The 13,790-nt window shown below is 31.1% G+C and overlaps 1 protein-coding gene across 2 annotated transcripts in view; it reads right to left on the bottom strand.

The window, feature by feature from the left end:
* Positions 1 to 13,790, bottom strand: part of LOC145276850 (peptidyl-prolyl cis-trans isomerase FKBP8-like) — a 104,541-nt gene that overhangs the window by 69,739 nt on the left and 21,012 nt on the right. For both annotated transcript variants that reach the window (XM_080128215.1, XM_080128216.1), the window contains 2 exons: positions 7,406 to 7,879; positions 2,286 to 2,433 (listed from right to left, as the gene is read on the bottom strand). In XM_080128215.1, the coding sequence (XP_079984341.1) occupies positions 2,286 to 2,433; positions 7,406 to 7,858 (601 nt within the window). In that variant the 5' untranslated portion in view covers positions 7,859 to 7,879. The remainder of the gene's footprint in view (positions 1 to 2,285; positions 2,434 to 7,405; positions 7,880 to 13,790) is intronic.

Genomic DNA, 13,790 nt, shown 5'->3' with positions numbered 1-13,790 from the left:
TTAATAGAAAAATGCCTAAGGAAGTATCTATACACAGATGATGTTACAGAGTCTTAGCTTTGTACGACAGCTAAGTCTCTCTCTCAGTTCAAAATGTTGAGATCCAGCAACAAGCAAGAGCAAGATAGCCAGCAACAAATTAAACTGCAGACCAGCTTAATGCGGGTACTGGTCTTCCGCTTTATGGTTTTTTTTAAATCAGAGATTTGCTTCTCCTAGAAAGGTTGCCTTCACCACGGCTTACGGGAGCCCTCTCTACCCCAATACACACACACACACACAAATATACACGGTGCTAGTTGGCCGTTGACCCAGAAAAGAGTTCATTCGCCCTTTGGAAGGTCTTGTTTTTAATCCTTCAGGGAGACTAGCCGCCCTCCTCACCAAACAAGTCTGGTGGGGGAACCAGTTCAGTCGCCGGTGACCCGACCATGAGGCAGGTAGTACTGGGTTACATGGTACCAGTAGCATATGACATGACCATACATACAAACACACATGGTGCTAATTGGCCATTGACCCCGAAAAAGGGTTCATTCGCCCTATGGAAGGTCTTGTTTTTAATCCTACAGGGAGGCCTCCTCACCAAACAAGTCTGGTGGGGGAACCACTTTAGTCGCCGGTGACCCAACCATGAGGCAGGTAGTACTGGGTTACATGATACCAGTAGCATATGACATGACCTTACTTATTTACTTACATACTTACTTGCTTTATCCGGAATTTGCAGATACTGGCCTCTCTCTCCCCTTTAATTTTTAAATTATTATTTTTATTTATTTTTATTCATCTATTTACTTATCTGTGTGTATGTGGGTGTGTTTGTTGTGTGTGTATATTATACATATATATATATATATATATATATATATATATGTGTGTGTGTGTGTATGTATTCATATATATGTATGTATTTACATGTGTACATATTTATTTTATATTTCTTCTTATTTCATTTGGTTGTCCTTCAAAAACTCCTGCTGATAATTCAATTCTCAAATAATAACTTGTAAATTTCAGTTGACGTCTTTTTTGCTCACAATTTTTTTGGCGCCTTTAACATTATCTTATCTGGGTCCTTTTGACATTGGTTTTTCTATTTTAAAATTATTCCAATCACAATTCAATTTTTCTTTCTTCTTCACCCATTTTCCTGAATTCAATCTTGCTTTGACAGTCGAGCTGTATATTTGATCCATTTCTTTTTTACGCACATTTTATCTTTCTTTTAATAATATATTAGAATTCTTTTCCATTTCCTTTTACCTATTTGTGAATTATTCCACGGATTTCTGCCTTTCGGATTACTTTGGATCATCTTCCAATTACGCGGTTCTCTTGGATTTTAATTGTGCGAATGGAAATTTAACTAACTTTCTTGGATTCTGCATCTTTGGATTTTACTGTTATTGGAAATTTTACCCTTCACGTGAAATTACTTTTTTATTCATCATATTCCCTCCGCTTCACTTTTTGTTATCAAGTAAGATCTATGACTTACTTGTAGTTTCATTTAATACTTTTGCAAGCCCCGCATTTTGCTAAATCCTACCCTCTGATGAGAAGGAAAGTATTTCTTCGAAACTCTGCAGATTAAGGACTATCCATTTATTTAGTGTTTCCTTTTTAAAATTAAATATGTTTTTAACTCTTTTTCAAAGTGTTTTTTAACATGTTTTATTAACTACTTGTTCTTATTATAAGCTCTATCTCCTATTTGGTTTTATCGAGCTTTTATATCTGGTTGAGATGGCTTTATAATATTAATTCTTTAATATTTATAAGTTATTTTAATTTTGCCATCTTGGATCATTTTGGCAAACTTAACTGTAATCCTTATTTTATTTTTATATATATAACCATTCCATATCTTAAATACCATACACACTTGTCTTGTACTGACATATATATATCTCCCCCATTCCATATCTTAAATACTATATACACTTGTCTTGTACTGACATATATATATCTCCCCCATTCCACCCCTTAAATACTATACACACTTTTATCTTTGTACTGATATCTATTTCTCTCTCTCTCATATATATTACATACATACTGGCAAAAAGCAAAAACAAGGAATAACTTCATATTTGTATTTTTTTCGGATATTACAATTGTTTTGACATCAACAATGGTACATGAAATGATTAGATTTGCCCTCACATCTCTATAAGATGTTCTGCTGATCGGTCACGCTTACGTTTAAAACTGTGCAGATTAAATGCAGGCACCTTAGAAATGTTCAATTTTAATTGTACACTCAAATGACAAAAACTCACCAGAAATAACATCACCATCTCCAAGAATAAATTCGAGCCTGTTATTTTGGTCAACAATAGTTCCATTTTCTAACTTTCCTTGAGTCTTCAGTACAACACGCTGACCATGAGTAGGCCGTGAATCACGACCTTTGCCCTCTTTAAGGATCTGCAACACAAGCAAATAAACTAAAGTTAATGTGTTTTCATTTTCTTTCATCATCACTAATTTAAACAATATTGTAAACATCATAAAACATTTAATAAACACAGGATTTAATAAGCATGTAGCACAAAAAATATGCAGAGGTTTCCGTTTTGTGCAACCATTGACCAGACATGGTTGAAGAAGCATAAGTAGAACATATTTGTCGTGTGAAATCGTCATCAGTTACAGGTAACTGATAACGCAATAATTATAAGGCAATAATTATAATTCTTCTCCTTCATACTAGGTGGTCTAGAAGTGAAAGAATACAGTAGACAAAAAGGTGTGGCCATGGTGATGATTATTTGCTTTTTCTATTCTGAAGTGAATTATTTTTGCAGTTTTATAGTTTGTTTGGCACGCATGTGTCTACTAAATATCTCTCACACAGCATCTGGTCACCCTAGTGTGAAGGAAATTAGGACATGCATTATATTAGTAATACCAAATGAGGTACCGTTTAGCACTGGACAAGGCACATTCTGCTACTTAATCTGACAGTCATAGTTTTTAAATCAGTAATTAGTAGATTTCTTCTACATCAATCATATAAAATTTATGACTGGATTCAAAATAAATTTTCTTTAAAATGTTTTTTTTAATATTTTTGTTGTGATTTCTATATTCCAAGAAATCGCAATTTAATTCTATTAACAATGAAACGTTGCCATGGTGTGTCTGCGAGCTGCAGATGACTTTTCAGACACACGTTTTAGGTTTGTTCATATAAATACTAGACATGGAAGTTCTACTAGTTGATGACATTGCATATTTTTAAAACAATAAGAGAAAAGAATTGCCTTTACCACGGAATTTGAACAAAACATGTGCGACTTTCCAGTCAAAAGTTATAACGTCTTGAAGTTGAGGCTTTCTAGAAACTTAGTTTAAGCGGTATGTAATAGCCAATATATTTATTTCTTTTGTTATAAGATTTGGAAATAATTGGTTAAGAACTTTTTACATGTGCATCGATAGAAATGATAACGAGCACCAACATTTGATTGTTTTGTTTATTTTTTGGAGTGCAACGTGCAATGCCATCATGTAAATTCATAACAAAACGTTTGCTTACAGTATACATAATAAAGTATGATATATATACATTTTTTATTTATATTTTTAATTATTTAGAAAACATCAGTTTTTGATTATGAAAAGAAGAAAAAATAATTTTGCTAAGTTTTGTTTAGTGCCAGAAAAAAATTTGTCAAAAAACATTCAATTCAAACAAAAATTGAATAGAAAGTTTATTTGTGCAAAAAATAAATGAAAAACATGTTTAAACGGGATAGAAATGTTTAATAAGACTTCCAAAAATATTCTCATTTTCATACATATTTTATATTCTGTCATTGTTAATTAATAAATACTGAAAATTTCATTAAAATGAATTTTGGTTTTTAAAGGGGAAGTGGGTGCAACTCTAAAACAGAGTCCCTCCCAAACTTCTGAAAAGCTTAATTTAGAAACCCATTTTTAGCATACGGTATTTTGTAACTATTTTGTACTTTTATCTAACAATTATTTGGTTTAAAAAACAAGTAGTGTCGAGCATTACATGAGAACAAGAAAAATGGATGTGATGTTTCTTGAAATCTTTAAAGTCTCGACAATGACTTAAAAATAAAAAAATTATTCAAAATAGTGGTAGAAACCCACCCGATAATTGTTATGGCAACTTAAAGCCATTAAATTGAAACTTAATTATGCTAATTAGCTTAATGTACTTGAAAACATAATTATAATCTGTACAGAATTTCCTTTCATTTGATATGCTACAAGATATATTTTGTTAAGAATTTCTTTGAATTGTGTCATGGTCACTATCTTGGATTTTTCACGGTATAATGATGACAAATGATAATGTCTATCAGAATAATATTTCACATGATAATAAAGCCTTACATGCCATTTTTTAGTTGTTTTTATGATGTTTCCACTTAAAGCAGTTAAAATGAAACTGAATTATGCTAATTAGTTTATAGTATTAATAGTTTAATGTATTTAAAAAATTTCCTTTAATTTGATATCCTACAAGCCATATTTTGATAATAACTTCTTTGAATCGTGTTATGGCATCCATCTGGGATTTCCTGGTCGCCATCTTGGATTTTTCATGACGTGATAATGTCCATTAGAATAGTACTTCATATTTTTCTTTGCTGGTTTTATGATGTTTTCTATTTAAAACCATTAAAATGAAATTGAAATGTGCTAATTAGTATGTTAATTAGTCCGTAAGTTACCAAGTGAGATGGTCATACATACAGCCATCTGAACTTTCATGGTGTTATGATAGTATGTTCAAAATTTCATCATATCTTAAAAAGATCTAAAGATACAGCTTTTTAAAGATTGGTTAGTCTGTAAATTGTGCAAATTTCCTACCATTCTCAGTCACAAGCTTATATGCATTTAAATAGGACTGACTTAAGACAAAATGTCCAGTGAACCATGCATTTTTTAATACTTTTTTATTTTTTATGCATTTTTTGATACTTTGCTACTTTGGTCATAACTCCAGTTCTAATGGACAAATTTTAAAAATCTAAAGATATTATTTCTTCATTTTTTATGCTCTTTCCAATAATGCTTAATTTGAGATTAAAAAAATGGTGTGGTATTGCTAATTATATATTTTAATAAAAAAAGACTTTTCAATTTTAGCCAAAAACTCAATCAAGTCAAGACAACAATTTATTTTCAACCCTGCAGAGAATTAATGCTGATACTTGCCCATCCACTGTTTGGATGAAGTGTCTCCAAACTAAGAAAGTCTTAAGATCTGATCATGTGATACTAGGACTATGGACAAAAAATTGACTTGAACGAAGATAGCTTTTATGGTTCTACAATAGGGCCAAAACTATGATGGATAGAATCATAACAGTGCTACAAACAAATATGCAGAGATGAGAAGTTGATCTCACAAAGAATATAGATTTAAAAGGGACATATAAATTGTATGCATTATGATTGTGTGAAAAAGTATGTTTTTGTAAACCTCATATAATATTGTTATCAGTATGGAAGATACTAAATCAAACTAAACTAACATGTCTCAATATCGGTCAAAAAAGTTGAGGAAATCAAAATCTTTTGATTCCATCCCTGAACCTCGTATTCTTATTCAAATTGTTTACTTTCTATAAATGGCAATTACCAGCTTCATTATTACAATAAGCTCTACATTTATTAAAGCACATAAATATTATTACTAGAATTATTAATATTAGTATCATTGATAAGCAAACATATAACAGTAATATTAGTGGTGGGACGATTAATCGGAATCGGAATCGTCCCAACACTAATTGTCATCATAAGTTTTTGAAAGTTGGCAATGTTTTTATCTTAATGTGAAAAAAGAAAGAAATAGTTTAAAAAAAAGTTTCAAATAATTTGTTTTTCATTATGAATGTATGGATTTTATGTTTAAATGTAAATTGACTTATGATCATTATTACTACTATTAATGTTTAATATTGATAATAGTAGTAGTATCAGTAGATTCATAGTTGATAAAACAAAAATCGTTAATAACATCAGAAGACATCAGTAATGTTAAGATATTCAGCAGAATTATGTAACAAATTAAATTAATTGAATAATAAAACACATATACAAGTATGAAGTTGCAAGTCATTAATGGAAGAGAAACAAAGGTTTTATGACGCTCACACACATATCATTGGTTCTCTACTATAAAGTGAAATAAAAGGTATAGGTGAACATAAACGTAACAAAACATTACGCATGTAACTTGCTTTTGTAGTGTGACTGTAATATTACAGTAAATCTAATATCAAAATACAACTAATTAATATTCACTCTTTGCTTTGATTTAACTCATAAATTTTGATGTAAGAAAATGTGAATGATGATTACATATTTGAGCATCCATAGAGTCTACAAATTGTGTAACTAAGATTTATGTACCCTACAAAATACTGTAATTATGATAGCAGTAAGAGGACTTGTGACTTAAAGGTCATCCTCTCTGAGTTTGTCTATAACATTAATAATCAAAGCAGAAGCTGGTGAGCAGATTTAATATACAAATGTAAAACATGATTGGAAATGGAAATTTTCCCTTTTCAAAACATTAATGATGAAAAAACATTTTGTATACAGTTTTTGTTTGTTAGAAATTTAATCGGGAAAATCTTACTATACTTTAGATATAAAGCATCTTTCCATTTCTGAATTTTTGAAATGATAATTATTTGTATGATTTAAATTCTTCGGACTACTGTTCTCATCCCGAGTGTTATTTTCACATTTTGGTCGAACCATGGGACTATAGCATAGTGGATAAAGTACTTGGTGAATTCAGTTATACTGTTCTAGAGATTGAAAGCAGGCGATACTCAAAATACAATGGCGAATTACTTAGGACCTCTACTCAGTCATGGCGGAATGAGAGCATGCTATCCTTTTGGATTAAATAAATGGTTCTGTTTGAAATTCTGTGTGGATTCATGTGTTTGACAGAAAGATTCCTGCATTTGACAAGATACACCTGTAGAAGGTCGGAGGTTGCATCGACCAAAACATTGTGCAAATAACACTCAAGATGAAAATAGTAGTTGGAAGAATTAAAATAATAAGGATGCCTATTTTTATTCTTTTTTGTTCAGATAAAAAATTAGTTCTTGTGTATATCGATAAGAACTTTATAACCAATTTAAGGCTGGGTAAAGATGAAACTCACCAATGTCAAATTCTGACTTCCTTTAAAATACCCAGAACAATCTAAATCTGGCACCTAATTCATCGTAGCTTCTTACGTCTCAGTAGCAATGTGTCTGAAGGTGAATAAAAGGTGAATAAAATTTAGAAACTAAAATGACTTCACTGCATTCCAGCCAACGCTGGGCAAGTAAAGTTAATTTAACAAAAAAAAATTTAACAAATTTAAAAGCCTTGCCTTTTTTAATAAAAGTCCATTTCCCAAAATGTCCATTGGCATTTCTAGTTCTTTCACATTATCTTGCTCAGAAGTTTCTGGCATATTTTCCAAACTTTCGCCACCTTCCACAGTGGCTTCAGACTTTAATGGTTCCATTCCCTCAGAAGTTTTAGGTTCTTCATTTGAGATTGAATTTTCTAACAAGGAATTTTCTGGTTTTGATGCAAACACCTTTTCATTTGCAGACTCAATTTGTTTGTCAATTTGTATGTCCTCAACTGAATTAATTACAACTCGCTCATTGTCTACATTATTTTCATGTTTTGCATAGTGTTCATGAGTATCACATTCAACAGCTCCATTCAAAAGAACTTTGCTCTCACTTAAAGGAGTCATTTTTTGATCAACTTTATTTTCTCCAATGCCATTTTCCATGTGACTTGAATCCATTGTGGCAGATGTCGACTCCATTTATGCACAATGCAGTTTTTACTGAAAGAAAGAATAAAATAATATTATGTAAATGATTGTGTAAAACAAATAAGCTACACAAAATAACTGCACATAAAATAAATGATAAAATTATAAATATTAATGAAATTAATTACAAAAATGTAATTAGAATAAAAGATGAAGTCATTATCAAATGTAAAAAATACAAAAGTAATTATTAAAACTTTTTTTAAATGAATAAAAATACAAAGATCTAAATAATAGAATGGGATACAAAAAAAAACAAAAAAAACAAAACAAAAAAAAAAAACAGTATCATTTGCTAAAGCCTCAGAGTATTCAATTTGTCCAAACAAAAATGTTACAAATGCAGCAGAGAATACCTCTGAGGTAAAAATCATATTTGCGCAGATCTGATCAAGTGCTCTTGATGCAAACAGGAACAGTGAGAATACTTAAGCAAATATAAACGATAGGAGTTAATAGTAAAATAAATTTGGATCGTTTTTTTAACTGAAAGAGTTTTTATTGTACAAAAATGCTAACAATTCATTCCTAATAAAGGACGAAATAATTTTTGTTTCAACTAGTAATGAACTTCTAGTCAGGCTATATATGCCTTCTCACATAAGAAAAAGTGTACTTGTTGTGCAATACCATTACGTTCATGGTCATGAAAAAAAAACAACAAAAAAAAACAAAACAACAACAAATACTGTGCTTACAGAGATAAATGATTTTGTAAATAAATTAATTCCGTCCAAACAAGAAACTTGAAAAAGTGACAACGGAGTTCAACTTGCCTCCCTTTCTCTTCATTAAGCTTATTTTAGATATCTTCAGGTCCTATACATTTGAATAACTAATAGTTTCATTATGCATTCATATGTATAATGGTTGATCTAAGCTTTTGCATTCTTAACAAGAAATGGTGCTGTATTTTTTGATTGGTGTAACTCTTTCCAACTCTTTTGGGGCAGCACTTTAGCTTTTGACCAACAACAGAGCAGAGAATATCAACAAAATCATGAAGACATTGAAAATCCTGGAGGGAAAATGTAGGACTCATCCACTAGCAAGGATAATTCTCCAGAGAGAGAGGGTCATATGTGAAGGGGGTATCAAATGGATCAACTAGTAACAAAGTAAAAAAGAATAGCAAAAAAAATGAAGGTTGCAGAGATGAACATATTGATGACACACATGCAAATATTATGGTCATTTCTGGTTTAGAGTGTGAACTGCATTGCACCATGTTTCACATTGTTTGAGGTTTGGATCAAGTCAAGCCAGGTAAATGAGTATACTTTTTTACTTGCAAGGTATTAAGTCTTATTTTTTTTTTAACATTGTTTTTCAGGTAGTTTGGTGATTAAATAGCCCCAGAAAGTAATCTTCCAGGAGCAGAATGAGATATCATCCACATGTGCAAGGTGGTTGGTGACATTCTCAATCTTACACAGTGTGATGCTACTTTTCAGCCAATGCATAAGAAATGTTCAATTTATGGTATAAGAAGATTTGCCACAAGAGTTTGCTGGGAATATCACCTCTGAAACAATGTAAATGAGTTGAGGGAGGTTAGGAAAGAATGCAAGCATTTACTGCTAAAATATGAAGATTATTAATTGAACCATTTGATATTGGCAATTCTTTTTGGATCAACACCAGTGGATGATCTTCATGTAATCAAAAGAGTGTGGTTCAATCTCTGCTGAATACAGATCAATAAAGAATGCATAACTCATAGTGATTTCATAGTGCTGCTTGTACAGGTTAATGAAAAATGAATGTTTAAAAGAGTAAGGCAGAAACCTTTCCAGTTCAATAGTATAGTCCACAATTATGAACAAATTTCTCAATTTTTCAGCAGACACCATGCCAATGGAGTTATGTGTCATGAAAGAGATAGATTGGAAAGAGATATCTTCTGATAAATTCTATCCATATCTTTTGAAGCAGGGAATTACAAATCTTGGGTCCACTTGAAGGTGCTATAGTTTAGAGTGGGGAATTTGTAGGTCACATATAGATATTTAATCATTATTTTTGTACATCATTTAGGATCTAACATCCTCCTACTCCTCATAGAAAAAAAAAAGTAAAAGACAATAAAAACTTAAAATTTTAAGTTAAGATTTATTTGTTCGATCAGAAGCTGATGTATTTTGTTTTTAATCAGCACCCATATCAGTTGAAGAAACCGTTGGGAATAATTAAAGTCAATTGACAAGTTTCCCTGTTTCATGGACCAAAACAGATTACTAAACAAAGGCTATGTGAAACAAAGTTTTGCCATTCATTCCCCCTCACACACTCACCAAATTGGCCTGCATCAAAAAAAGTAATTTTTCAAAATATGAATCATCTGAATCTCAGTTTTTTGCATTTTATTAAGAGAAAGTTGGTGCAATTTTTTCCCGTCTCATCAACATCTTCTATGATGATTATGATTACACTGGGGTTATTATTTAGTGAGATAAATTTCATTTCACTGGTTCATAATGCTCTAGATATTCATTACAGTAATAATCTGTTAAAATTATGTGTTACTAGTTAGGGATGCCAGGTATAGCCTGGTTGTAAAATATGATATATTTTAATTTATGCAGATTTCGTATACAGGGTCAATTTCCTATTGATTCTTATATATTATAAAGTTATGATTTCAAAAATAAAAAAATATATCCATGATTTGGGTTCATTAGTTTGAATTGAAACTGAAACCAAAATTTATGAAGAAAAAAAAAAATTATATATAAGGAATGTACTGATTAATCGTCAGGTAATCAGTAATCGGCCTAATTTGCAGATTAATTGGCCGATTACTTACCATTCTTTTTCCTATTAAATTTAAATCATTTCATCACTGCCAAAGTGACTCATCAGATATCTTTGACAATATACATAGTAAGTACTAATTTAACTTAACATTTAATTAAGTGCCTTGTCACTATTATGGCTTTTTGCCTTTATTAACTAAAATTCCAATTTCCAATTTATAAATGATTAGATAAGAAAAAAAAAAAATTACAATTTGAAAGTACAAACCAACATTACAGAGTTTTATACAGGTCACAACATGACCCTTTCTGCGCCTGCATGTTCGCTCAACTTCTCGTTTCCTTGATTCAATTCCTGTTATTTACTCTGCTAGATTAATAAATAATTAGATAGACCGATAGATAAACTGATAACTGAATAAATACCTTCTGCTCGGTGTTGCCCGGCGTTTACCTAACAGAATTACTAGTACAACCAATGATGTAATATTGTAACGTTACAAATTGTAATTCTTTAAGTGAATAAACTAAGCTGAAGTTCTGCACCTGCTACAGCTCTACTTCCTCTTCTATTCTTGCTGCCTGCCTCCTCTGCTCTACTCTCATAGTCTCCTCTTAAGTTGTAATGTAGAAACATTAGAGTTTCTTGGGACACAGTCTGTTCTTCATAGGTTCATACACATTAGCACCTGCACTAAAAAGTCACTCACTTTCCACAGATGAAGGTGGTGCACTTAAATATTTTGAAGTCAGTTTACCCAACAGTGGTAAGGTTTCCTTTGTCTTCTTCCACTACTGAAATGGATCATGACCTCTTGCAACTAGTTGTAAAGCTACATAATGGTCAAGTTCATTTGTGCACTTAATCATAAAGGGATTTATTATTTTTAAGTTTAGATTGTGATTCTTGCATTTCTGTCATAGTTGCAGTCTAACTCAGCTTCTACCTGCTCTAAGTTTTCATTTGTTACTGTAGGCTTATTTGAAGCTAATTTATCAAACAGGCTTGAAAAAGATACAGTTTTATTTTTACTGTGATCTTCTTGACCCTCAATAATGCTTGATTCTGCTTCATTATCATCAGTAGAAAGTAGAAGATATAGAATCCAATTCTTAGTGTTTTCCATATCATTCTTGTGACATTTAAATTTGAATCTGGGAAAGTAGACACACAAGTTTTTAACATTTCAATAGGATGAAAATCTTGTTTCCATTAATTCACTGAATTGTTCAACAGTGGAAAAGTGTTCAACTAAAGTCAGAATTATCAGAATTAGATTGGACAGCTTTTGAAAGAAATAACCTCAAAGCTAAAATTATCACTGATATGATTGAAGTTTTGTGACTTGCTTCTTTGGTGATTTCTTCAAATGGACTCAATATCTGAACAATTTTTTGAACAAGTCTCCATTGGTAAGTTGTTAAGGTAGGAATCTTATAGTGTCACAAATTCTTGTATGAAAAAACTGAACGAATCTGTTATTAAAAATTCCGGTTTGTGCAAATCATTCTGCTTCACGCCACAAAAAAGTCCTTTCTGATTAATGTTTACCAATTAAAATGTAGTCTGTTATTCTAAAAAAACAGCCAAGTTCGTTTGCTTATTTTAAAACTGGTAAACATTAATCAGAAGGGACCTTCTGTGGCCATTCAACATAAAGCAGAACACTCCACACAAACCTGAAATAAATCATTTGTAAACAATCATAGCGTTAACTTGAACGAAGCCAATACAAAAATAAAATAAAAATGTTAAAACAATAAAAAACAATAGTACTTATGCAGAGAACTTTTGGAAACCATTTCTTAACGTGTGGAAGAGTGGGTGTTATTCTAACTAGTCTGTACTTTCACCTAACAATTTAATAATACAAAACAAGTGATTTTTACTACAAACATTGAAGAAGGACAACTGAAGTTTTTTCTCTGTATGTGTTTGACTAAGGAAGGAGTTGAGGGAATCACCTCAAATAGACAAATGTAATCAGTGTCAAGCAAAGAATTCAACAGAATAGCAAAGAAATACCAATTGTATAAAGAACTATCTTGATAACATGCAGTTCTCTCTTTTATTAAAATTAAATTGATGTTGAACATGTACCTTTCTGAATTTTTGAGATTAGTATTGGATTCATCGGACTACTGTTCTCATCTTGAGTGATTTTCACAACATTTCAGTCGATGTAACCTCCGACCTTCTTCAGGTGTATCTTGTCGAACTCAGGAAGTAAATAAAGGGCTCTGCTCAAAATTCCATCCAAATTCCTGAGTTCGACAGAAACATTCCCAAGTTCTATAAGATACACCTGAAGAAGGTTGGAGGTTACACCGACCGAAACCTTGTGAAAATCACACTCAAGATGAGAACAGTAGTCCGATGAATCCAAACAATACAGATTGAACATGTACGTTTACTTAATTACATCTCCATGATAAACAAAGTGAAAAACACTACATAAAATTATTATATTTCCTTGAGGATACTATTTAAGAAGTACATGGTATAGTATTCTACAATATGTATTGATTAGGTATGCAATATTCCAGGTTTGTATATTTTAACAGTTTTTGTGATGAGTGATTTTGAAATTAGTATATGTTTATGACATTTGGTACTTTTTCTGCCACCTAAATTAAACATATCAGCATTTTTATCGACTTATAATGCAGTAAGTTGCAGTTGGAATTGTTTTAAAAAAAAGTAAGCATAATAATCATTATGTATAGAATTATATTAAATGTTCATATTTACTGTCATTTAATTCAGTTTTATTTGATGATACTTTAAAAATTGTTCATCAGTGCAATTTGTTATTATAAATGTTCACTTTTCACACTTAAAAAATGAAAGCCGAAATTGAATTAAAAATAATTGTACTTTACTTTCTTATTGTCAAGCAGTGATGAAAACCTGAAAACCTCTTTTGTGGCATTTTTACTGTTTTTTGTGTCAGTTGGTTTCAAAGTTTCCATGTTGTATGCTTATTCGTGTTTCTTCACCCTCAGCAGGATAGTGTATCCTGCTGATTCTGCTTCATTATCATCAATTGAAAGTAGATATAGAATTCAATTCTAAATATGTTTTTTATGCCAATCTTTTAAAATGAATATTTAAATTATGGGTTTAGGAAAGTAGACATACACAAGTATTTAGATAGGATTAAGAT

Source organism: Euprymna scolopes, chromosome 5, assembly GCF_053919585.1.
Source record: "Euprymna scolopes isolate OS-2025 chromosome 5, ASM5391958v1, whole genome shotgun sequence".
Classification (NCBI taxonomy): Eukaryota; Metazoa; Mollusca; class Cephalopoda; order Sepiida; family Sepiolidae; genus Euprymna; species Euprymna scolopes.
Note: the sequence above shows the minus strand (reverse complement) of the source record. Positions and strands in the feature narration are given on the sequence as shown.